Raw genomic sequence first — 26,243 nt, 5'->3', positions numbered from 1 at the left:
CATAATTATTAATTTGTTTTATCCTACATCATACACAAAGTTTGTCCCATGATACCAATTTCAATACAACACCATCAAAGGATTGTTGAAAACAATTTTTAATTTTTTTTTTTTTTTTTTTTTTTGAGAGAGAGAGAGCACAAGGGGGGAAGAGGGCAGAGGGCAGAATTGAGATGAAGGAGAGAATGCTAGAATCACCTGGGAGAACTCTGTGCAAATTATATACATTCTGACCACTCCAACCTTCTAATTCAGACACCAGAAATTTTATTTGAAGGACAAAGTTAGGTGAATTATTGTTAATTTAGTATGAAAGCATATGAAAATCCAATCATATTGTTGTCTTACTACTTCTAAGAAAAGGTATACTCATTATTCTTGGGCCATGGGACAAAGGTTGCTGCACTTTTGAGGGCTGAGCTCTTCACAGCCCCCAGAAAAACATTTGCTGTATCGTGAGATCTCTAGTAGGCCACAAGGAAGTAACAGGCAGAGGACAAGAATGTGGCAAACTTAAAATTTTTTTTTTAAGTTTATTTATTTTGAGAGAGAGACAGAGAGAGCAGGAGCTGAGGAGGGGCAGAGAGAGAAGGAGAGAGAGAATCCCTAAGCAGTCTCCTCACTGTCAGTGCAAAGCCCAATGTGGGGCTTGAACTCACGAACTGTGAGATCATAACCTGAGCTGAAACCAAAAGATGGATGCTTAACGGACCGAGTCACCCAGGTGCCCTGAGAATGTGGCAAACTTTAAGTCAGAGACAGCTTCAACCATGTTGGAGAGGACTGAGCAGGCACAGAGGGTGACAGCCTGGCCACCATGGAGCACACGAGCATCAAGGTTGGACACTCAAGTGAAGGGCCAGAGCTGGACAGCAATATCACGTGGAGCTGCAGGGCCTGGATCCTTCACCATTTTTCCAGCATCATATAACCTCCAGTAGGGGTGAATGAAAGAGCCCCAAGAATGACTGAAGCTTTCTCAAACTGAGCACCCCCCACTCTTATCCCCAGGCCCTCTGAGAATCATGGCTGTAAAAATTCCAGAGTCTCTTTCTTAAGAAAGGATCTTTCCTAAGAAGGGCCCTTTTGGCAGGTTCTGAGTTCCAAGGTTTTCTCTAGTAACTTTGGAATGGCTTATGTTTATTAGATGCAGTTTTCCAGGTACACCTAGATTCAATCTGGAAGAGACCTCCAGCCTCATGGAACCCTCACTTCACAGATGAGACAAACTCAGGATTTGGCCAAAGTTTCATAGCAAGAGTGTCGTTTCACTAGGACTAGAATTCAGGTCGCCTGCCTCCCATCCCATTCCTACATCCATCACATGCTTTCCACTTCAGTAAAGGTAACTTGATCCAGAAGCACAATTTATTTCTAACCTCCTGCTATTAAATGTTAACTGCTTCTTGGTTTGCATTCAACTTACGAAATCACATCGTGAATGTACAATGGGAGAAATTCAGCAGGATGAATTCTTTACTTTTGGACCCCCTACTGTTCTCACATATATTACTACAACTCTCAACAGGGAATTTGAGTTTCGAGGAGACAGTGAAATAAATCCCGTGGAGTCATTACATCAGGTACAGCCATTGTGGGATAAACATCCACGGAACACACAATGCCTCTGGCAGGCTAACAACTTGTTTTGAAAGAGGCTTGTCTTTAGAAAAAGATATTGAAAGGGAAAACAACTTACTTTTGTTTTTGATTGAAAAACAAGGCAAATTTAAAATGTGTTAGTGTGTGTCCTTATTTGTGTCTGGTCATTTCTTGCAAAAACCTCAGTCATTCATATATAGATCTGTAGTGGCACATCCCAAATGACTGTCAGGGAGTTTGGGTCTCTGAGAACACACATGGAGAGCTACAGCCTATGCCTCCCTCTTGGAGTGTCATTTTGCCCATTTAGCATACTAAAGGCTTTGGAGGTCCTTTTATTTAGTTCATTTGCAAAACCTCTTTGGCCATGGAACCCCTGTTAATTCTTTTCGTTTAATACCCTTAGAACTCAACTTCCAGATAATACTCTTTGGAAAGTGCTGGTTCATGATGACTCTCCAGGAGCTTAACACTCTGGAGGGGCATTTTGGTCATAATGGCTCTCTGTGGGGGTCCCATAAATGTAGCTCATGCTGTGAACCGATCACCAAGGTGACCTTTGACATCAGCAGATTCTCTTATGTATGTCACAATGCGACAGTGTCTTTCAACGTCTGTTTCCAATTCCTGCATGTTTGAATTACTTTTAATGAGTATTAGCTGTTAACTATGGTTGAGACCTAGACCTCAGCAGAGACACCCCTGACCCTCCAGCTCCTGCTTTCATACTGACTCTGTCACTATGGCAGAAACCTTAGTATTTACTCTGTGTTAACAAGATGTCCTTCCCTCAAGCATCAGGAATTCAGTCCACGGAAGACTGGGATGCTCACAGATTACTTTATCCTTCCCTGCTTTTTATCCCTCTTCATTCTCTTCTCCAGCCCCTCAAAGGCCATCTAATTTCTCCTCGATATACGCATGCAATTTTGGAAACTACTTTGTTTTGACATTGCCCTTGGGAGGACTCCCCTTATACCCCAAGTATCAAATACTTAACGAATTGTTTCCACCAAACTGATGGAATATTCCTCCAAGAAGAATTCTGATTACATGTTCCCATAACATCATTATTGAAACAACATATATATAAAAAGAGAGGGAAGATGCCAATAATAGTGCTTGCTCAGTGCATGCAAGTTCCTTTCTCCCTTCCTCTTTCTGTTGGTCTGGAAGTGCCACAATCAACTCTGGCTGCCCAACCATGTGAGAAGCTTTTAAGATACATCTGGGGTCAACTTTTAGAGATTCTGATTTAAATGATGGAATCCATGCATCAATTTTTAAAGCACCCCAGGCTATTTGATTGTAGACATTAAGGTAGTGTTTCACTGATTCAGAACATGGAACCGATGAAGGTGAAAAATGCCATTACTTACCAAATTATAAGAAAACAGAAATATTGAAAGATTCCACAGGCTGCTAATGTACCTGGTCACTCACAGCTTCTATTGAACTATCTACCTGATCATCCATAGCTCTTCAAATACAGCTTTCCTACCAGATGCTCAGACGTGCGGGACAACATAGGGATTTGTCTCAGTTTTTACCCATTGAACTTCACTCTAGTGAGAAGGGGAAAATACATCTGTAACATTGGGGCACTTTCTTTATAGCTGTCACTAGTATGATTTTACGTTAAAATTTTATAGCCTGGGATGAATATTCAACCAGCTTCCACGCACCCAGTGCAGGGCACTAGACCACTAGTAGTTGACTGTTAGGGCCATTCCTTATACCAAGTATTTTAACCTGGGCTTCCTTAGAAGCACAGCTTAAAGCAAAGGGCTGATTCCAATCCCAGAGATCAGTAGTGAAGGACATGGAGAAAACAGAAGGGATATAAGGAGAGCTAATATGAGGATTTGTTAACAAGCAGGCTGCCACTAGGTGTGACTGACTGCTCAATTCTAACCCAGTGGGAAACGGATGAGCAGTATCCCTTGGTTATCCATTTCGTACGGATGACTCACCTAGAGTCTGGAAGGGACAGGACTAGAAAACTAGGGACAAGAAAGTCTGGAAGAGGTATGTAGATTGGCCCATAGGAGTGTGCACAAAGCATGCAGATATAATTGCCCACAGAAAACACCTACTTCAAAGGGGTGTCTCAACAGCCAGAGGGAAAGGCTGACTCGTGCTGAGTAGGTCAGCCAATCTCTCTCATTGATTTGCCTCTGTGCTGGACAATGGGCCCAAGAACAGAGTGGTCATGTGGCAGACACAGAGGCTTGTACAGGATCCCTCTGACCTAGCTAATGCTACTCTTACATGCCTAACTTGCCAGGAGCAGAGACCAAGGAGATCAGCCAGCCTTTTGGAGCAGGTGGATTATAACAGACATCTTCCATTCTGGGGTGACAGAAATGTGTCCTTTACTGGAATTGATATTTAACCTGAATATGAGTTTGCTTTATGAAGAGTTTACACACAGTTGTATTGTAACAACTATGGGCAAACAAAGGCAAGGTAAATAAGGACTCAGACTCCTCAGAGATGAAGGTCAATGTCACTTCACTAGTTCACCAACCCACACCAGTGTCCTCTTGGATGCTCAGACAAGAATAATTTCCTAAAGCACAAATTTGATCATGTCATTCTAGCTTAAAACTTTTTAATGGCTGCTTATTGACCTTACCATAAAAGTCCAAATTATTTATCTTAACTAAGACACTCTCTAAGATTTAACTTCTGCTTCTTTCCACCCTTTATCTTTTGCCACTTCCTTCCTCACGGTCAGGCTACGACAACACTGAACTACTTTCATTTCCTTAAAATGGAGCCAGGCCTTTCTATTTGCTGCCCCTTAGCCTGAAATACCCTCTACCAGTTGATTAATGCCTACTCAGCTGTTAGATCTCAGAGGAGGCAGCAAATGTTCTTGGACGTTTTCCTGGATGCTGTAAAATTGAGCTAGTATTGGTCATGCCCACTGACCCTTCTTAGCCCTTGCTGTAATACTCACTATGTGGTATTGTGTATCCCTGGATCCCCTATTAGACTGTAAGCTTCCCATACTCCAAGCACCTAGCAAAAATTAGGCACTTGACAAAAATGCTGAAAGAATGAACGAATCAAGTGTTTTTCCTTTCTTTCTATTAAGTTGTTTACTATCCCTTATGATATCATTTAAAAAGATGGGTGTACTTTTCTTCCCCTCACATGCTTCTCCAAAGTACTTAAGAAGTAAATGAAATGGAATCGAACAGCATGAAATTGATTGAGAACTTTACCAGGGGTAAATTTTATATCACTGGGCTTAACCTCTTATAGCTATCACGTAGGATGAATAGACTAAATTGCATATATAGACTATATGCAGTAAGTCAGAACGACAAACGCCACATGATTTCACTTATATGTGGAATTTAAAAAACACAACAAACCAACATTAAAAAAAAAAAGCAGAACGGACACATAAATAGAACAAACCGATGGTTGTCAGAGGGAAAAGGGTGGAGGGAATGGGAAAAATGGGTGAAAGGGAGTGGGGGGGGGGACACAGGCTTCCAGTTATGGAGTGAATAAGTCATAAGGACGAAAGGTACAGCACAGGGAGTATAGTTAATGGTATTGTGGTAGCGTCGTATGGTGGCAGATGGAAGCTACGTTTGTCGTAAGCGTAGTATAACATATAGCCTTATTGAATCACTATTTTGTACATCTGAAACCAAGGTAACACTGTGTGTCAACTATACTTCAATAAAAGTAACTTGCAAACCATTTAGCATTCTTAGTTTTTATATTTCAAAAATCTGTTGTGATATTTTTATCACAAGAGTGGTTGCAAAACTGATCACGCTGTCTCTTGACCATTCACCTCACTGATGGCCCTGAGCTTTATGTGGTATCATAATAATTAGAATTTAGACTTCATAGTGACTCTCCGAGAACAGCAATTCAATATGATTGGTCCCTGCTCTGCTGTTAACATGGGGTCCTCAGGAGAGAGTGGCAGTCAAGTATCTGCCCCATGTATCTGTAATGTGTACACACATGTCCCATGAAATTAGAGGGACAAAACTCCCCTGCATCTTGATCCAATGGGGATCAATCAGATTTACTGTAAGAGAGAGAAAGACAAAACAAAAAACCAAAAAAAAAAAAAAAAAACAAAAACCCTGCTAGAACAAAATGGAAACAGAAAGTCTATCTAGTATGGTGGTCAGAGTCACGGTTTTGGGACTCAGATATTTGAGTTGAAATCTTGTTCTGCTTTTAGCTTCTCCAAACTTCAGTCCTTTTGTGTACAACGGAGATAAAAACATCTACTTCGCACATCCTGTGGGGGGAATTAAAATTTTGGATGTAGAGTCCTCAGCACATGGTCCACTCTCATTGTTCTCACAGAGGCTATCACTGATGAGTTCTCAAGAAACTGGGACAATAAGGGAATCTGATCAAAAGAGGTTCAGGAACCAGAATATTTACAAAGGGATTGGCAGGGCCGGGTGGGGCGGGGCGGTGAAGAGGAGGAGGGGGTGAGAGGCAATGAGAGAAGTGGGGCCATTTTCTCTAAAGTAGTTTTTATCAAACCCCAGCTTCCAATCTGGGGGTCAGAAGTCTAGGCAACCTAGGAGCCAGCAGTGCAGAAATGAGTTGTGATAAGCTCAGCTATGTTATGGAAAACATTCTCAGCAAACTGCAGGAGAGACATGGCAGGAAGATCCATGGCTAATGTGCTGCTTTTACAGGACTTTCACAACTCACTGGGACACATGGGGACATTGTGTGCATCTGCCTACTCATAAACATATAATAAGCACAGTGACTCACTTGTCAAGCAGAAAACTTGAACTTTTACAGTAAATCATCTCCTTAAGCCAGCCTGGAGTCACTGGGAGGTTAATATATCATTAATTCACTTCAACATTCACCCGGTAAAAAATGCCACAGATGGAAAAGAGTTAAATGGGCTTTGGAACTTTTCTTGATGTAAGAATTCATAGCCATAAATAAAGCACACTAATCTATTTCTTAGGCTCACACACGAAGGTTTAAATGATCAGTATAAAATTAGTGCTTTATTATTCCCCAAACACTTTCATATCCAATTTTTCATTTGTACTGAATAGTAAATACCATTAGATGGGTAGGGGAAATGTTATCTCCATATTAAAAATGAGGAAACTCAGTCTCCGAGAGGTTATCTGGTTTGCTCAAGGTTTCACAGAGCTAGTAAATAAAGGAACAAAAACTCTAACCCCAAACCAACAAAAAGCCCCAGTGGACATCATGGATGCTGCTGTCACGTTTGCTCACAACCCCGTGTGCCTCGATTGATTTTTATTATAGATGTTTGGCAGGCAACGTTGCAGTACAGGAATTTAGACGTGGGCCTACGTTCAGACATCTCATGGATATTTCCCTGATTTAGCCCGTGAGGAGAGCGTGACTATAACTGAGAAATGGAATACTTGTCTGTTCCTCATCCAGACATCCTTCTCCACCCAGCTTTGTGCCCCAGAGGCTGACCTCATGAGCCACAGCAACACAATTCCTCACCTCTGGCTTCCTAGCAGTTCAGTTTGTTGAATAGGGAGCTCCTGCAGAAAACTGGAAGGAGGGGAGAAGAGAAAGGTTTGGGTATCTGTCCCTTCCCCCAGCTGCTATTTGGAGCCTGTATCCTTAAGAAAGGTCACAGCTTCAGGCCAGCCACACTCTGCAGACAGCCCTCTGCGCCTCCAGGTTTGGGAACCAGTCCCTGCTTTTGCCCCTTCAGCCCCAGCGGTGTCTTTGCCTCTGGCCCTTCCCGACATTACCTTTCAGGATGCACATTGTGGAAAGTATCTGTCCTTGATGCGGAGGAGTCCAATTTCTCCCCTTTCAGAAATTAAATAAACCGGGGCACCTGGGTGGCTCAGTCGGTTAAGTGTCCGACTTCGGCTCAGGTCACCATCTCACAGTTTGTGGGTTCGAGCCCCGCATCAGGCTCTGTGCTGACAGCTCAGAGCCTGGAGCCTGCTTCGGATTCTGTGGCTCCCTCTCTCTCTGCCCCTCCCCGGCTCATGTTCTCTCTCTCTCTCAAAAATAAAAAAATAAACATTAAAAAAATAAAAAAAAACCCAAATTGGATAAACCTATATCCCTTTCAATGGAGAATAATGCAAGGTGTGTGTCTGATGTCACAGGTGTATCTGGACCACACAGTCTAGAAGGATGCAGTCTCAGAAACAGACTCTCCTCCCTCCCTCTCTAGATAACCGCATTCTGACTTTCCTTTGAGAAGCCACCCTCTCTTCTTCTTTCAGTCTCCAAAATTAAGATATGACCGCCCTAACTCCAGGAGCAGGCATGGTCTATGAGAATTGAGAACTGTATACCTCTAACCGTAACGACTGCTTTAAAGTGAGGAACAAAGTCAGGGGAACCAGAATCATGATTTTTGCCAAAAGTATCAGGAAAGAGACTCTCTTCCCACTGGATTTTCTAAGCTGTGGAGCCTAAGTCTGGAGGTTCCAGGAACCATCTTTGACATGATATAAAATCTTCTAAAATACAAAAGGCAGAACAAGAAGATGGCAAAAAATGTGCTCCTGGCAACATGAGCTGAGCATCTGAATTCAGCCATACCTGAAATTGCCCCTGGACTTTTCTTCTCTAGACCAATAATCTTTTTTTTCCCTTCAGACGGTCTGATTTGTCACGGGCCTCCAAAAGAATCTGCAGTAAAGGAAAAACTCTTGACCTGGGAGATGTGAACCTTATTCCAATCTCTGTCATGGAGAAGTTGTGGGATCTCTGGTAATTTATTTTACCTCGCTGGGCTCAGATTCCTTATCTATAATAGAAGAAACATGTAGTAGATGTTCTTCAAATGTCTTTCTAGAACTAAATATGGAGGAGGAGAAACAGTGGCCAATCTTCTAACTCAGGTAGAACTAGGAAGGAAGTTAAGTCTTGCAATGAGCTCATTCTCTGTTCCCAGCACTTTCAGGATAGTAGAGGGGCCGACCTGTTCTCGGTCCAATCAAGGCTACTGCAGAGAAAGACTATACGCAGCCCTTGTTAGCCACATTGATATTCCTAAGAGATCTCACGTCGTCCTACCCCCTTCAATTCAATCAACCAAGCACAGCACGTAATTTTCATATCTCTCTTCAAATCTAATCACATCAAATGACCAAATACATATTCAGTGCCTACTATAAGCAAGATGTGGTTATAGGTGTTGTGATTATTAGCATTCTGTCTTTATGTGTATCTTCCTTGGAAGAGACTGAATTCATTTTCATCAAATGAATGCCAGAGAAACAGATGAGCTTTGGAGAAAAGAGGAAGGACACTTTTGAAGAGTGTTTAATCCTCCTTATTATCCACCCACCCATCCTTCCAGCACCCAATGACCAGGATATTGTTTCTAGGCTCTTGACAGTAGCTCGGTTTTCTGCTGTTGTTTCCCAGTGGATGAAACTTTAGCTTAAGTAAGCTAGCCTTATGTAAAAAATGAGTGTACCAGCATAATCCTACACAATTTGCCAAACATTTGTTGAGTTGTGAGGTCACATTTTTACAGACTACATTTGCATGTGGGAAAGAAACTTATTCTCCTGCCCTGGAAACTCCATTCCCACTGACGGTGGGGAAAAACACTTAAAATTTGTACAAGGTATTTCAGTCTGGGCTGGCTTATGCAATCTCTTAAAGACTTGTTTAGTATCTTTTGGATAAACAGTCAAATCCAACAAGACTCCTGTTGCCTTTAGGACTCCTTTTAGATATCCCACAGAATGGCACCTCCCATAAGATGGCTCTTGGGAGGAAAGGAAAGCTTACCTGTCCTCTCTGCAGAGGGGGAAGGGGGTGATGTCTACCTGCTGGTCCTGGTGCTGGCTGTTCTCTGGTCCTCTCTGGCCTTTGAGAAGATGTCCTGCCTGTCCATCTGGCATCTTCCTGATAGTCAACATAACTTATGATCTGACCTAGTGGGGGTCTAGTGTTCCCCCTTACCTGTGTCCTCACTCTGTCTGCAGATCTTCTAGATCTTAGCAGTCTGCTCCATCCTGTCCTGGCTCTAGGTTACCTACCTGCAGCTTTTGCCACAGAGATCACATTTCCCCCACGGTGATCCATGGTAGACCCATTGGCCCTCCTCACTCTTCCATACCCTCCCACCTCTAGGAGCATGTGAGAATGCTTAAATACCCTCCTTGCCCCTGTCCCATGAGTCTACCAATCCCCAGGTATCTTTTTTTGCATAAGCATGGTATGCCCCATGTCTATTTTCCTGTTTCTTGCTGTTTTCTCATTTTGGTGTGGGAGTTCCCTGAAGGTGGTCCCCTCCCTGGTCCCCAAACAGACTATGGAGCAGAAACCCTCTCTGTTTCTGACTTTTCTCATTGACCTCTCTAGGTGTGATGCCAGGGACATGTCCTCTCGCTTGCTCTAGCTTTCTCTACCCTATGGCTTTCTTCTAGAATCAGACGGTACATCTGCTTCATCTTTCTGCCCAGTGAGACATCACAAAGTAGTATTTTCTTTCATGAACTATGACTTTTGGATAACTCCTTCCTTTTTCCTGGACAATAAACTGGGCTTTAATGATGGAAGGGCATTGAGAGAACATCACTTATATGGGAATGGAAAGTGTAATCACTTTAATATCTTCTAAATATGATTCCTGCTACATCTAGAATGTATACAGCTCTATGCTCTTTTCCAGGAAGGGACCTAAGCATTGGTTTGAAGGACATACAGAGGTGAATAAAACATGGTTTCTGCTCTCAAACAGCTTTTGACCTAGTGGAGGGGATACAGGTGAACACCACTAGCTAAGGCATGGCAAAGAACCCACATGTGTCCTCACCACCGTGCCATGAGACCAGAGAGGGGAAAGACTGTCCAGCTTCCTTAATCTGACAGCTTTCAGTCTAATTGCTTCTCGTCAACTCTGCTAGTTGGAGACCATAGCCAGAAACCGTTTCGGTCATGGTTTTTGAGTCTTGATGATTTCTGTCTCTTAGCAGCCACAGGTTAGGACTGAACTCGAGACTGGAAGGGACCCACAAATATACCCCTTGCCTATGGACCCTATGCCAGTTGTATCCTCACTGTGGGAGAGGTTGTACCTTTATTCTGGGTAGGGGTAATTGATAAAGAAGGGCCTGGGATACGGCTGCATTATTAGAGCAGGAGTTGTCAGAAGTATGGCCTGCCTACATCAGTTCCTGGGGAACTTGTCAGAAATGCCCCACCCCACCCCTACCGGATCAGAAGCTCTGGGAATGGGGGTGTAAAGGAAAACCCTACCCAGTTTTTCCCTACAGTATGTGTTTTGTGTGTCTTTTTTTACTACTCACACAAAACACTCCACTTCTGACACTTCTGGTCACCACACGTGTGGGAATTTTTCTCCACAACAAACAATTCTGCGGCACGAGCTTGGTGTCCTGCGATGTAACGCAATTCTGATGCTGTCTACCTGGAGCCAGGGTCAGATCCCACTGGTTGAGGTCTCAGTTCTCCATGACTGCTTCCACCCACGTCAGATGCCAACTGCAAGTAGGTTTCAGGTTACCCACAACTTCTGTCTGATCTGACTACAAAGCAGGCTCCCATAATCCCTCCTCGGGTTCCATTCATCTGCTAGAGCTGCTCACAGAACTCTGGGAAACACTTACACGGACCAGTTTATTAAAGGATGTGATAAAAGATACAGATGGGCAGCCAGGTGAAGAGATTCATTGGGTAACATCTGGGAAGGTCCCAGGTGCAGGAGCTTCTGTCCCTGCGGAGTTGGGTGCATTATCCTTGCAGGGTGAATGTGTTTGCCCACCTGGAAGCTCCCTCAACTCAACTTTGGGGATTTTTAAGGGGTTTTCCTCAGGTAGAGCATGATCAATCATGAACTCCATTTTTAACCCTTTTCTTTTCTCAAGAGAACGGGGGTGAGGCTTAAAATTCTAACTTAAATATATATTTGGTTTTGAGCGAGCAAGAGAGAGAGCGAGCGAGAGAGATGGAGACTGAGCAGAGGAGGGGCAGAGACAGAGAGGGAGAGAGAGAATCCCAAGCAGACTCTGCATCATCAGCACAGAGCTCAGTGCGGGGCTCAAACCCACGAACCTTGAGATCGTGATCTGAGCCGAAACCAAGAGTCAGACGCTAACCGGTTGAGCCACCCAGGCGCCCCTGAAGATTCTAAACTTCTAATCATGTCTTGTTCTCTCCAGTGACCAGTCTCATCTATGCCCCATCCACGAGCCCACCCAATCACCTCATTAAAGCAAGACAGTCTTATGACTTAGGAATTATAAGACTTTCAGGAGCTGTATGTCAGGGATGGAGTCAAAGACCAAATATTAGAAACAGAGATGCCCCTAGGACTTTTATCACTTAGGAAATCCCAAGGGTTTCAGGAGCTCTGTGTCAGAAAGCCCGCCGAAGACCAGCTATGGATGTCTTATTATAAATCACAATGTTGTAGCAACACAGCATTCCATTTTAACAAGTCTTCCACATGACTCTATTGCATGCAAAAGTCTGAGAACTGTGACTCTAGTCTCTAAAACTGTGCAACTCAACACCTGGACCCAGGGCCTGGCAGCATCAGCATCACCTGGGAATTTGCTAGAAATGCAGTGTCTCAGTGTCTGCCTCAGAATTATTGAACAGAGATCTTTTGAACCAAGATTCCCAGATGATTCTTATAAACATTAAAGTTTGAGAATCATTGCTCTAGTGATGGGACGTACAATCAACCTGGCTTATAGGTAGGTCATAGGTAGACGGGATTTTTTAGAAGAAAAGTATGCTTCTTTCTCTCTCTGTTCCAGCAGGCCACCTCCAGTCAAAGCTTTGACATCTGAGAGGCAATGGTCACACTAAAACCCAATTGTGCACACACAAAAAAGCAGCTTTATTTTGCCTCACTGGTCTCTTCTTCCGAGACACCAACCTGCTGAGTAGCAGGGTACAAAAAGTTATTCTGCTTGTGAATTAAAAATATCTCGACCCCTTCCTGCATAAACTGTCTAACTGGTTTAACTCAGCTACTTTGGGGTAAACACTCAGTTTTACAGGTAAGTTCCACGTACCCTAGCTCCTCCCATGATGGCTCTGGAGTGGAAGAGGCTTACATGACCTTGTGATGGCAGGGGTGAGGCCAGGTTAAGCTGCTCATATGGCATTCTATGCCAATCAGAAAAAAATGCATCTTCCTTAAGACACTTTTCTTCCAGTCATGCTGATTCTGTTAGAATACTTTGCTGCCAATGCTCCAAAGCTGCCATAATAAATGTATAAATCCACAATGTCTGTGAAATGAACGGTGCCCCTCAGACATGGATTTCTTGTGCAGTGCTCAACCAGCACAACTGTACGCTAATCTCTATTTGGGTACTACACTGATATGCTTCATAATGAATATGGGATTTCTCCCAGAGGCTTGCAGCTGTCTGTAGGGAAAGCACATTGCTAGCATTGACTCTTCCCTCTCACCAACTCTGGAAGTTCCCACTGCTCCTCAGGTTGTGAGCCTGAACATTTGTCTCTGACATATTTATTCTAATTTTTCCTTGTCTCATCCCCAGGGCCAGTGGGGTCAGGATGCCAGGCTTTTCTATTTTCTTGCATAATAAGAGCTTCCTTTATCTCATAACTTGTTCTCACTTCCCTTATAGGAGACTCTGAGTGTAAGTCATCTAGTTTGGTTCTTGATATGAAAAGGAAGACTGAGGAGTTTCAAAATTTGTTTCTTTCTCCATAATGTCTAGCTTTTGACACTCTGCTCACTAGTGACTCACAGATAATACTGACTTCCTTTTTCTAGCTAAAATTCACCCTTTTTCTGAAGTGTGAAAACACATCGCTTTAGTGAATGGGCCCCTCAAGGCAGCAGCATTTATTAGATTTGAAAATATATCAGGAAAGGTCTTACAAAAATTGAATTATTTTACCTTTCTCTTGCAGAACTTTATTGAAGCCTGTAAAAAGAAGCTCAAAGACTCCAATGTCTTGATTTTTTTTTTTTTTTGGCAATTCCCTGATGTGAGAGCCTTGGTAGACATTTTCTGAGTCCCAGGTTGCAACAGGAAACAGTTTAAATGGTTATTTTGCTACCATTTAATAACAATGGCCACTAACTTCACCAGCTAGACATGTTCTCATTGCCCTCTCCATTATACATCTTCAGCCCCGCTTATTCAACAATCTTACAGCACCCTCACTTCCACGTTCCACATTCCAGTAAGACCCTTTGCGGTTCTAAGAAGGAAAAAACCCTGACTCAGATTGATTTAAAGAACAAGGAGGTTTATTTGGTTCATGTAACTGTAGTGTGCAGAGGCTCATCACATCATAGGACCCAGGTCCAGTGCTCTGCCATTCCCTGAGTTCTTCTTTTCTTCCACGTGATGGATATTTCATAACCACAAATGGCCATGAGATTCCAGTACCTTAACTGCCTAGCACATCATCCAGAGCAAAAGCCAGAGCCCTTATCCTAGCATTACGAGCAGGTTAGGTCACATGCCCACCACTGGACCCACTGAATCGTTGGTCCAGGGCATTGGGCTGCTTTGATTGGCTTAACTCAGGTGCATGGCCCACTCCTGAAGCCAAGAACTAATGGATTTTGAAGGGAATGTCAGACGGTTTCTACTCAGTCTTGTCAATGAGCCCTGTGCCCCAGGATAGTCAGGGAGGCAGCAAAGAGCCAGTGAGGTTACACTGGTAACGACAGCTTAGGTAACATCCGTGGTGATTTGTTAGAGACTGGAAATCGAAGACCACTGCTCTATTTTCTTAGCATGGTGTGAATCTCCCTGATTCTGGTATGAACCTGAAAGAGGAGGACAGCCCAGTAATGACTGAGATGGAATTTCCTATAGCTTGGTGGTATCTGGGCTGGGAGTTGCAATTAAATTCATTTAAAGAAAAGGTAGCAATTCATATATAAATTATATATAAATATACATATATATTTAGCACTGAATCAACGAACAGACTCATGTTATTGAATAGTCTGCAATACGATCAAGTCAATTTTCTAACATCTTACCAAAGATTTGGGGAATGAACATCATAAAATTTCTTATAAGTAAGGAGTGATAGATGGAAATCAACATGACACGACCTGTTTTTATGGATTTAAGATGAATAATATGTCATTGATAATATCTGTATCTGTTTTACTTTAACAAATGTAAAAAATGTTAATTAAGGCTTTCTAAAAAGGACACTCTCTCTCTTCAAACTTACTTTCCCATATAATCTTGAAAATTTTCAACCAAAATCCAAATCGTTGCAAGGGTTTCAGATACTGAACTCTAGGGCTAGGACAAAGTATGAAATTGTACCATTCTTAGTTCACTCCATTAACTAACTTATCATTTATTCACTCAACAAACAATTCTGATTACTAGTGAGAACACCCTTAATAGTAGTCCTTTTAAGGGTCAGAACAAGATGTGTAGAGCAAGAAGGAGAATCTCTGCTTATCTCAGACCCTGCTTTGCCTTGGCAATCCTTTAATCCAAGGAAGACTGGACAAGTGTTACAATGAAATAAGTAGGTCTTCCTTTCCCACAGTCCCTTTGAACACAGATATCACACTTTCCCTTCTTTTTTTTTTTTCAACGTTTATTTATTTTTTTTGGGACAGAGAGAGACAGAGCATGAACGGGGGAGGGGCAGAGAGAGAGGGAGACACAGAATCGGAAACAGGCTCCAGGCTCTGAGCCATCAGCCCAGAGCCTGACGCGGGGCTCGAACTCACGGACCGCGAGATCGTGACCTGGCTGAAGTCGGACGCTTAACCGACTGCGCCACCCAGGCGCCCCTCACACTTTCCCTTCTTGGATGAACTGCCAGTGATGCACCAAAGGCATTGCCCTGAAGACTTAAAATGGCTTTCCTTAGCATCAGCAAGTGTCATCTCCATGAATGGGTGAATGGCATGAGAACATACTTTTTAGGTATATATATTGAAAAACACTGATAGAGCCTAATAGATCTGGCCCTCACGTGCGTCCTTGCAAAGATTCATGGTACACCTCTCTGTGGCATTTCTACAGAGGCACTTTTTAGTCCATTATTTCAATCCTTTGATGTGCTATAATTAACTGTGAAATGAAATCAGGGTTTCCAAGTTCATCCATTTGTTAGTAAGTGTCAACAGTCTTGGAGCCAACACCATAAATTGTACAATAATTTTGAACAGGATTCTTTTGGAAGGATGTTTACAAGTTCAATTACATACCCGAGGGGGATCAATGAAATGCCAGGAACTCACGTTAATATTTTTCATAGCACCGGCAAGTCACATCATTGTAGAGCAAGATTTCTTGGTTGTATTTGATTTGAAATTAATGGAGCACACATTTCCTCAATAACAAAATTTATATTTTTATTCTCAGAGCTTGCGGCGAACAATATGGAGTCTTCCCTAGCTTGTTTTTTTATTGGCTTGCTTTTGGAACACATAATTGCAACATTATTTGAGAAATCATAACCTATTTTCTAAATGTGTAAAGATTCACTGGTGTTTCATAAAGGGCTTAACAAAATTATAGGCAGAAGAAAAACAGATTAGAAGCCATTATGTGTTTAATGATATGTAAACGCCATTAAGTTATGACTGCCTTACTTATCTTTGGGGAGGTACAGATGTAAACGATTCAAAACAACAGATATATTTTTAGTGCTGAGATATCACAACAATAAATTTGAAATTAAAAGTCATACAGATATTGAATTACCTCTTGAATTTCCTAGATAATAATTTTATCATAGTAGAACTGCAAACTTCTGATGTTTCAAATGTGTTACATGCCTATGTATGTGAAGGGTGGCCAGGATTTTCTTACACGGGTAAGACAACTAAATAAGTCATCCACGTTATACCCACAACCCTGCAGTAATTACACAGTGTAGCCTGTGTTCTCTTACATGTAGGGTGAGCAATTTTGAGCAGCTGGAAAAAAAATATATGTGGAGTTTAAACCAAGTGAAATTATCTGATGATTACTGAGCTTTCCAGGAAGCACAGAAACAAGTCATGCAAACTGAATTTCAACATTTCCCCCCTTCATTTCCAATTTATAGGGAATATGTCTTGTGTCTTGGATAGAAAAACCGTCAGATTATGGTACTCTGCTCTTTGGGAGCGGCGGTCAGCCCAGAACAACATACAAGGTTCTAACTAAAACATGATCGACACCTAGTGGCCACAGGCAAGTCCTCTGTGGGATTTGTCTTGGCCAGCAACACATGATGTAGCAAGAAAAGGATCTTTGGAGGAGAAGGAATCCAAACTCCCACATAGCTCCCCCTCAACCAAGTTTGACCCAATTTTGCCATTGTCAGCTTGTTCCTGCAAACAAGGGGCGTTCGGCGAATGCAACTAAATAACATGAACTTAATCACCTTGTGCTCCATCTTTAAGCTGTATGAGAGGCCAAAAAAAAAAAAATAAAATAAAATAAAAGAAACGAATGGTCATTTTTTTTTTAAGTTGAATCCAGTCAGGTGTTTATTTTATAAACAAAGAACAAAACAGGATGTTCCTGCTTTCTTTTATCTATTTATTAAAAAATTTTTTTAATGTTGATTTATTTTTGAGAGAGAGAGAGACAGAGTGTGTGTGAGCAGGGGAGGGGCAGAGAGAGGGAGACACAGAATCTGAACCAGGGTCCAGGCTCTGAGCTGTCAGCACAGAGCCCAATGGGGGGCTCAAACTCACCAACTGTGAGATCATGACCTGAGCTGAAGCTGGACGTTTATCCGACTGAGCCACCCAGGTGCCCTGTTCCTGCTTTCTTCCCCATCAGTTATTCTTCCCCATCGGTTTCTGCCCAGAAGATGTAAATAAAACAACTCAGTCAGAACTGGGTTTTTCCAGAGTACTATTTTCCAGAAGAGTCTTTGGCTGCAACTTCTGGCTGAGGGAAAAAGAAGGGAGTAGAGATAGGCAGAATCTTAACAATGACCCCTTGACTGCTGATCTAGTAAAAAGAAAATGAAAACACCCACGTGGCACATCATTTCAGAAATTAAAGAGGTAATACATGTTCTCCTAGTTGGTATTAGACATCTTACATAATAGTACAAACATGTGCTGAAAGATCCCAGGAATTTTTGTTTGTTTGTTTTTGTGAGACGGGGCAGGTTGTTGGGTCTGTGAATATGTGTTATTTGCATGTGGGTGTGTCTGTCGGAGGAACAGCCTACTGATGCATGGCAGGGTTCTCCAAGGGACCTAGACAAAGACGTCTATTATCACAGAGGCCTTCTCGAGTCAGGGTGTTGTTGTAGCTGTTGTGCTTCCATAGCAACCTGTGGACCGGTTTAGCCAGCTAAGAACAGGGGCTCATGCATAAATGACAGATTGATGGCAGTGGTGGCTGGACTAAAAGCAGCCCAGGGCAAGACAGATTCGTTGGAAAAAGAAATGCCCCCATGCCATGCATCACAGATTCTATTTTAAAATTGGCCTTGTGTAGGGGTGCCTGGGTGATTCAGTCGGTTAAGCACTGACTTTGGCTCAGGTCATGATCTCACGGTCCGTGGATGTGAGCCCCACGTCGGGCTCTGTGCTGACGTCTCAGAGCCTGGAGCCTGCTTCAGAATCTGTGTCTCTCTCTCTCTCTCTGCCCCTCCCCCGCTTGCTCTGTGTCTCTCTTTCTCTCAAAAATAAACAAACATTACAACAATTAAAACTGGTGTTGTGTAATTCAAAATGAATAAGTTTGCAAGGTCAACAGAGGTAATTGGTAAATAATTGTTTACCTGATCATAACATTAAAGAATGGAAATATAACGTCTTTGGGAGAATTTATGGCTTAAATTACCAAGAGGAAATGGAATAAATGACGTTGGGGAAGCAGATTTGCCAAGGTTGCCCCTAAGCAGATGATGCTGTATCATTTGATCCAAATGAGGTGGTTATTTTTGGTATCTTTTAACTTCTTCACCCACAAAGCTTCTTCAGACTAGGTAGGAATGGAGGTTTTAAAAACCTGTGCTCAGTTTGCTCACTGGCCTGTCTCAGATGTCTAACGTTAGAGTTCATGAAAATAAAAAATAACATTCTGAATAAGGAAATGAAAAGGGAGAAACTTAAACCAACTAAAGACGGACACCTGCCCATCTGTTCATGGTGACGTCCACAGAATTGCGAACTGCCAGGAGCAGGCGCTGTTGAGAATGTGCCACGGAGCCAGGAACAACGGAGACCCTTAAGTTACCTTAACGGATGTGCTTAGCCACCCGGAAGAAGTAAAGAGGGCAAGGGTGTGCTGCAGCCAGCCCTGGTCAGCTCACGTTGCTACATTCCTGCCCCAGTGTCCTAAGAACTCTTCTGTCTCTTGGTGACAGGGTTTTGGAGTGATGGGGGTTCAGAGCTGATGGCCAGGAGAGAATTCTTGAGGTGTTTTTGGTGCAAAAAAGGTGGTTTTATTAGAGCACGAGGACAGGACCCATGGGCAGAAGAGCTGCGCTGGGGTTGTGAAGAATGAGTGGTTATATACTACGGAGTCTGGGGAGGTAAAGGCAAGAGGAAGTTTCCAAAGGGATTTTCATATGCTAAAGAAGACTCACAGGACACTGGAGGCCTAGTTATTGTCAAGTGAAGGTTGTTTTTCCTTCTAGCAAATCATTACTATTAAAACGGTAGGGGGTTCCTGGAGAAATGTTATACTCCCCCTGCCTCAAGTATTTGCCAATGGGCTGAAGGTTAGAAAGAAATTTAACTTTACTTTCTTGCCTTTGTCCCCCATTATCACTATGGAGGGGTGACAGTGGGGCTCCAGGAAACCGAGTTTATAGGTTTCTGGAGATTAGGCTATGGAGAAGATTGCCTTTTTTTCTCGTAATTTACTAAGATACTTGTAAACTGATGGAGACTTATGTCCTGCAGGACTGTGATCTCTGTTAACCATCTGTTTTCTTTCCTTTCCTTTGTTCTTGGGCAGCTGGGAGTTCCTGAGGAATATCAGGCATATCCCACCTGGGGGTGGGGCTTGGAGGTGACTTAGGGGGTGTGGGTTGGGCTGCGGGGTAGGATGGGGGGGGCGGGGTGGTCGGGAGCGGGGCAGGAGGGGTTGTTTGCAGGGTGTCAGCTTGCCTTATGCTCCCTCATCACTGGGTAGCTGTCCACGTATCTTGACAAAGATGAGAATAACTAGTAATAATGAACATTTAGAGATCTCATCACAGTTTTACAAAGTGTTTTTCATGCCTACTTGTTAAAAGCAAGTGTTACTATTGCCCCCGCAGTCTACAGAGACTGAGCCTTAGGGAGAGCATGAAAATTCTTTAAGGTCAAACAGTTCATAAGTGGATGATGGGTGGCATTCCCATCTGGGTCTTCTGCCAACAAAGTCCCAGGAAGATAATAGTGACAAGGTCTTTCTCCTTCCAGACAGACTTTCCGTTCAATGGAGGACTGTAATTAGGAATTTAAAAAGCTTTTCAAAACTGAAGGGTTAACTTTCCAATGTTGGGACTGTAGGTGATTGGAGATCCTGTCTAGAGTGCTTTGCCCTGAAACCAGGAGGACATCCCCCAACCATGGGCTCTCCGAGACTGGCCTGCTCTGACAGGATGGATAGGCTGCTCGAAGATTTTGGCAGCTTGGTTCATTTTTAATTTACCCTACAACATTCTAAATCAATGATTCTGTTGCTAATCATTAAGTAGGACATTCTTATTAAGGGTGCCACGGATCTGTATTCGCCGCATCTCTTTATATAGCCAACTGAGGGAAAGTCCTGACCAGCTCTTCGTAACAGATCATCTTAGCTACTATCCATGTAACTGATTATATTGCCAGAGGTATTCATTAATAAAACAACTCTCCTTTTTTCCCTTATTCTGATATAAGTCCAATGACTCTCCTGAATAACTCTTCATGCGTATAGATCTTTTGCATCCCTACAGAAAGAAATGGTCGAAGTGTTAAGAACAAACAAACCAACAAATATAAAGGAGGAAAAGCAACTCTAGAGGGAAGTCAAGATCTTGGGGTTCAAGCCTGGCCCTGCTTCCAACCTAACTGTGTGATCTTGGACAAGACACTTAATTGGCATTTGAGTTTCCAGATGCGGGCAACATTGTTTCCAGACCTCTTACTTTTACAAGTATTCACGTTACAGGCTGCCAATAATTTACCAATAGTTAATTAACAGTCGAAACTCTTTTAATTACTCTTCATTTTAGTGGTGGATCTTTAGCTTTTAGGCATATGTAAGTGTATCTCAGCATGACCAGACAGAATCTACTAATTCTCCAGAGACTTTACGATCAGAAAAATGCAAAGAACAGAGAGTACGCAAACAGCCTCAGAGCAAGATGGCTTTCTCTTGTGTACCTGAACCATCACTGAAAACTCTAATAGAAAATGTAGACAGTATGTGCACTCACTGATTTATTAGTGTGTGTCTACAACCTCATTACTGAAAAGATATTAGTCGGGTTTTTATTGTTGTTGTTGTTGTTGTTGTTAACAGGTAATGTGAGGGCATCAAATGGTACCAAAACATTTGTAATCAGATCATTTTGCAGGGAGGAGGAGTAGAAGGACAGATCGGAAGCAGAGAGGGAAGAGAAAGAAGAGAAAGGAGAGAAGGAGAGAAGGAGAGAAGGAGAGAAGGAGAGAAGGAGAGAAGGGGAGAAGGGGAAGTGTCTGATAAAAAAAATCTTTAAAAAAAAATACTTTGGTTCATAAAATTGTTTACCTAATGAATGCTTACTTAAAATTAGGCAGAGTGATGTCCACAATGAGAAAATACAAATATAAAAGAATACATTGTATCAAGATTCTCTATTCAAAGTCCAAAAAGAAGTCCCTGAATGTAAGATTTAATGCAATAAGTTTCTTTGTTGTCTATAATAGGTCTTTTCGTCTAGACATTAAACTTCTGATAATTTCAAGTATGTTGTACTTAACTGTAAAGTTTTTAAAAACTATCATTTTAAAGGAGTAAAGAAGGTCTCTGAGCAGCTGAAAGAGCTTTCACAGAGCTCATAGATTTACATCACGGAAGAGGCCTTCAGACTCTTGCTCAGAGCCCATTTGCTTTTTGTTTATAAAAAGTCTTCCAGTCTTAATGACTAGGTTTCCAAGTTGATGCAAACTTCCTAAGACTTCATGAGACCATTTCTTCTGTAACCCCAATACTTAACACAAAGCCTAGTATAAAAAGAGCTCAATAAATATTTGTTAACTAATGAGAAGGTTAGAAGCAGTATTTAGTAGCTGGGGTTGTTGGAGACAGGTACATACAGTTGGGAAAAAGGATAGTTGATGGTCTGAAATCCATAGAATGACTGAGAAAAATCATGAAAAGCAGACACAAAGCTCACTGATTTAAGGACATAGAGTTCCATACATCTTACTGACCTCTGAAAGGTTATAGCATATATTAAAAAAAAAAATCAATTGCCATCAATAATAACGATCCTGAGTCACTAGGGTAATATTAAATTTTGTTTAATACTCATTAAAAAAGATCTTCTAAAAGATTTCAGTTGAAGAAGATTAGAATATTCAATTGGAACACCTACTCCCCCCCATGCTAGATTTCCTCTTCAAAATGTAAACTTGATGATATGATACTGTGTACCTTAAAAAAAAAGAAAAAGTCTTCACTTCTATTCCAGGATGTCTAACTCCACGGTGTCTCTGGTAGACATAGAAAGTATGCTTTTTCTTTGCCCTTGTGAGTTATTAAGCTTCCCAGTACAGAATTTTAATATATTCCACATATCAGCTCTTCCTGTTTCAGTTACAAAACAGTACAGAATTGGATCAGCAACACAATTTAAACTTGTTAGTGCCACCGTGATTCTATACATTGTGTAAGTTGGATTCCCGGACTTGTTGTGGTCAAATATATGTTTATCAGGGTTCACATCATGCTCTAAAACGCTGCGAATCAGCAGCATCACATGAAAGGGAGTGAAACACAGGACGAAAGTCAATGTGATGCTAATAAGTAGTTTTATGATTCTCTTCTTTTCGTTGTTTTCCGTGGCTTGATTATGCTGCACAGCTTGGTAGACTTTCTGGTTGCAAATCATTATAATGACCAAAGGTATTGCATAGCCTGTACACGTCCTAAACAAGTTCAAATTGATTTGCCATTTCTCCAAGGGGTATTTGTCATAGCATAAAGTAAAATTAGACTTTTTGGCCTCACAGTATTCTATAGTCGTTTCATCTTTCCACAGAATGATACCGTTGAACATGGTTTCCAACACCCAGATGGACAGGCTGACCGCGAAGGCAGATCTTCTTGTCCTTAGAAAAGAAAACCTCAAAGGGTGGACAACTGCTAAATACCGGTCAACGGCGATGCAGGTGAGGAATGCTGTGCTGCTGTAAAAGTTCATGTACATGAAGAAAGCATTCCCTTTGCACAGAGCATGGGAGAACGTCCAGTTGTCATTATTCCAAGTGTAATCAATCCATAGAGGGAGAGTTGATGTGTAGAGCAGATCTGATAGTGATAAACTGAAGAGGTAAATTCCTAATTCATTTTCCTTCTTTGCTTGCAGAAAAGACACACACAGAGACCCAATATTGGCTGGAACACTGGCTATAACCACAAAGATGTAAATAACTGGAAATAAATAGTGATCGAAGTAGTGCTGTTCTTCAAGGCATGTGCTGTTCATTTTTGTTTTGTTTGTTTTGTTTTGCTTTTCGTTTTAAAGCAGCAGTTGCATTTGGTCTGAGAAGGTCAATAGCAAGGCGAAGCCTTGCCTCCTTCTAGTTTGTTTTTAACATCTCATTCTTTTACTAAAATTTCTCAATTCTTCTTTGCTTTCCAAAGTTCTGATTAATTCGTTAGTGCTTTTAAAGGGTGGACGTAGACTGATTTTCACAAAGATATCAGTGGTTGGAAGTCAGAATCCAGCCTCCTGGCAGTTAGCGCAAATGGTCATGGATCTTAACGAGAAGGAGTCCACGTTCTTGTTATCACAGAATGCTGATGAAGAACCCCCAGCAATCAACTGGGTCATCCCTCGGTGTCCACAGAGTGTGGTCTCCAACTTGTTTTTCTTTGCAAAACTCAGAGGAGATTGGTGCACAAGTGAATACAGAAGGCTTTGTTTTCACAGAGACTGACATCTCTTTTTAAATGCCTTTGTTTCTGTAATGAAAGATGAACTAGAATAGTTTAGATGTTTACTGGGTATAACACGATTTTGAAATAATCCTCTTTTTTTTCACTGCTTGCAGGTAGCAAAAATGTATTAAATTACAATGAAGGCATTTAAAAAGGGGAATTATTTAATTGACTGCAGTGAAGGAAATCAAGCTGAGAAATTTTTTCTATTTCCAATAAGAATTATCCACAGGGTGACAGATTAGGGGGAATGCTATTTCTCACTGGACACGATCACAAAGCTAACGTTAAAAAGTCATTTTAGGAACTAATAAAAAAGATGGAAATTTAATGATTTGCTTGAAATCAGTAAATGTTTTGGAGTTGTATGATAAACTGTATAGTTATATGATTTCAAATGTTGGGTTTTGCATGCAATCTAGGTATAAGGCACCTTCAATATCAGCTTATTGGCCAAGAATATGTTGTCACGAGAAATTTAATAAAGTGAAACATTTTAAAATATAGCAACTTGCTAAAACTTCATAAATAATTAAACCACGCTGCCTCTTATGTTTTTCCCTTTGCTTCCTTTGGTGGGCACTTTATCTTCCTCGTACTTTTGTGAGAGAGAGGGCAGAATGTTCTTAATTCTGGGTAACATCTTGGCATCATCACTGTCTGCCTTTTTACCTGATTGTTTATTAGCTAGTTTCTTTTTATTTTTTTTTTTCAACGTTTATTTATTTTTGGGACAGAGAGAGACAGAGCATGAACAGGGGAGGGGCAGAGAGAGAGGGAGACACAGAATCGGAAACAGGCTCCAGGCTCTGAGCCATCAGCCCAGAGCCCGACGCGGGGCTCGAACTCACGGACCGCGAGATCGTGACCTGGCTGAAGTTGGACGCTTAACCGACTGCGCCACCCAGGCGCCCCTAGCTAGTTTCTTTTTAAAGGCCTGATGTTATAGATTCACAAAGGAACACAGACTCCATTCTTGTCTTCACAGTGGAGTAGAGAAGTGCCTTTGCTAGTGAGGCCTGTTGCTGCTTTGGATGATTTATGTGATGGGGAGCTTCGGAAGATTTGCCTTCTTGTTGTGTGCCGTGGGGCCTCGATGAGACCCAAAGTCCCCCTTTCCAAGTGTCAGTGAGCCCTGAGCACAACAGAGGCCTTGCCACCACAAGCCACAGGGGTTCTGCTAGCAGAATAAACATATGCAGAGTACATCTTTATACAGCACTCTTAAAAGAAAGTGGAGAACTAAATTTCCCGAAATCTCATTGTTTTCCCACACGTAGAAATATGAACACAATGTGAAAAAAACCACCTTTTAAATCAATAGGTGAAACTTCCAGAGAGAAAAAGAAAATTGTGATGGAAAAAAAGAAAGTGGGAGCTGAGATCGGGAAGGTGAGTGAGCAGAAAACTCTGAATGTCCAGGAGGCATATTTGGATCAGAAGAACTAACTGGAGCCTCTGAATGCAGGGGAGCTAGAGACACATCCCCAACCCACGCAGGCAGGAAGTGGCCCTCCGCCACCCCACGCAGGTTGGAGTCCAGGAGCCGCTGCCCACAGGCAGAGGGTGAACTAGAAAATAAACAAAATAAAATAACAAACCGGACAGCCATCTGCAGACAGCAGAGAAAGTTGGCAAGTTTGCTGTCTCAGCTTTGTTTCTCTGTGGGGCTATGATGGAGAATCCCTGAGGATTCACGGCCTCCGGCTGGTCTGCACTTGGGAATGGGGTCTGAATCTACATTATTTTTTTTTTAATAAGGTTTTTAAAAAATGTTTATTTGTTTATTTTGAGGGAGAGAGAGAGAGAGAGAGAGAGAGCACAAGCAGGGGAGGGGGAGAGAGAGAGAGACAGGGAGAGAGAGAGAAAGAATCCCAGCAGGCTCCTCACTACCAACAGTGTAGACCCTGACAGGGGGCTCGAACTCACGAACCGTGAGATGATGACCTGAGCCGAAACCAAGAGATGGATGCCTAACCGACTAAGCCACCCAGGCGCCCCTGAGTCTACACTATTAGTTTGGTCCTGTAAACTGCAGGCCAGCCATGAACTAGTACCAGACCTATGCGCTCACCTTTATCAGTCATCAAGGAAATACAAACTAAAACCTCAAGGAGATACAACTAGGAACCCACCAAAATAAATAAAATGAAAAAGACAGAAGGCAACAATATTGTGGTGAGAATTAGAGCTCCTGGGACTCTTCTGTCCTGTTGGTTGGAAAACTGCTTTGGCACTTGTGTATATACCACACTTATATATGGTTCAGCGATTGCTCTTCTAGGTGTATGGTCAACAGAAATACATACGTATGTTTACCAAAAGGCACGTGGTAGAATGAGGATATCCACAGTAGCGTTATTTGTAACAGCCCCCAGTGGAATGGCCACTTGGGGTAGAATAGATAAGTAAATTGTGGCATAGTAACATAATTGAAATCTATACATCAGTGAGAATGAACACATCATTGCTGTGTCCAATAACACAGCTGAAGCTCAGAAACACAATGCAGAGCGATAGAAAAAGGCAGGCACAAAAGAATATGTACTAACTGATTAAAAACTAGAT

At 42.1% G+C, this 26,243-nt stretch overlaps 1 protein-coding gene across 7 annotated transcripts in view; it reads right to left on the bottom strand.

The window, feature by feature from the left end:
• The window catches only part of GPR65 (G protein-coupled receptor 65), a 143,255-nt gene that overhangs the window by 97,913 nt on the left and 19,099 nt on the right, over window positions 1–26,243 (bottom strand). The window contains exon 3 of one of the 7 annotated variants that reach the window (XM_040477941.1): window positions 22,018–23,699. The exons of the other annotated variants lie outside the window; for them this stretch is intronic. Coding sequence (XP_040333875.1) covers window positions 22,195–23,220 — 1,026 coding nt within the window. The 5' untranslated portion in view covers window positions 23,221–23,699 and the 3' untranslated portion in view covers window positions 22,018–22,194. Of the gene's footprint in view, window positions 1–22,017; window positions 23,700–26,243 lie in introns of those variants that run through there. 7 annotated transcript variants of the gene reach the window in all.

This window comes from Herpailurus yagouaroundi, unplaced genomic scaffold (genome assembly GCF_014898765.1).
Source record: "Herpailurus yagouaroundi ecotype Mexico unplaced genomic scaffold, PumYag 141, whole genome shotgun sequence".
In the NCBI taxonomy this organism is placed as follows: Eukaryota; Metazoa; Chordata; class Mammalia; order Carnivora; family Felidae; genus Herpailurus; species Herpailurus yagouaroundi.
The sequence above is the reverse complement of the archived record's forward strand: the minus strand, read 5'-3'. Positions and strand labels throughout refer to the sequence as shown.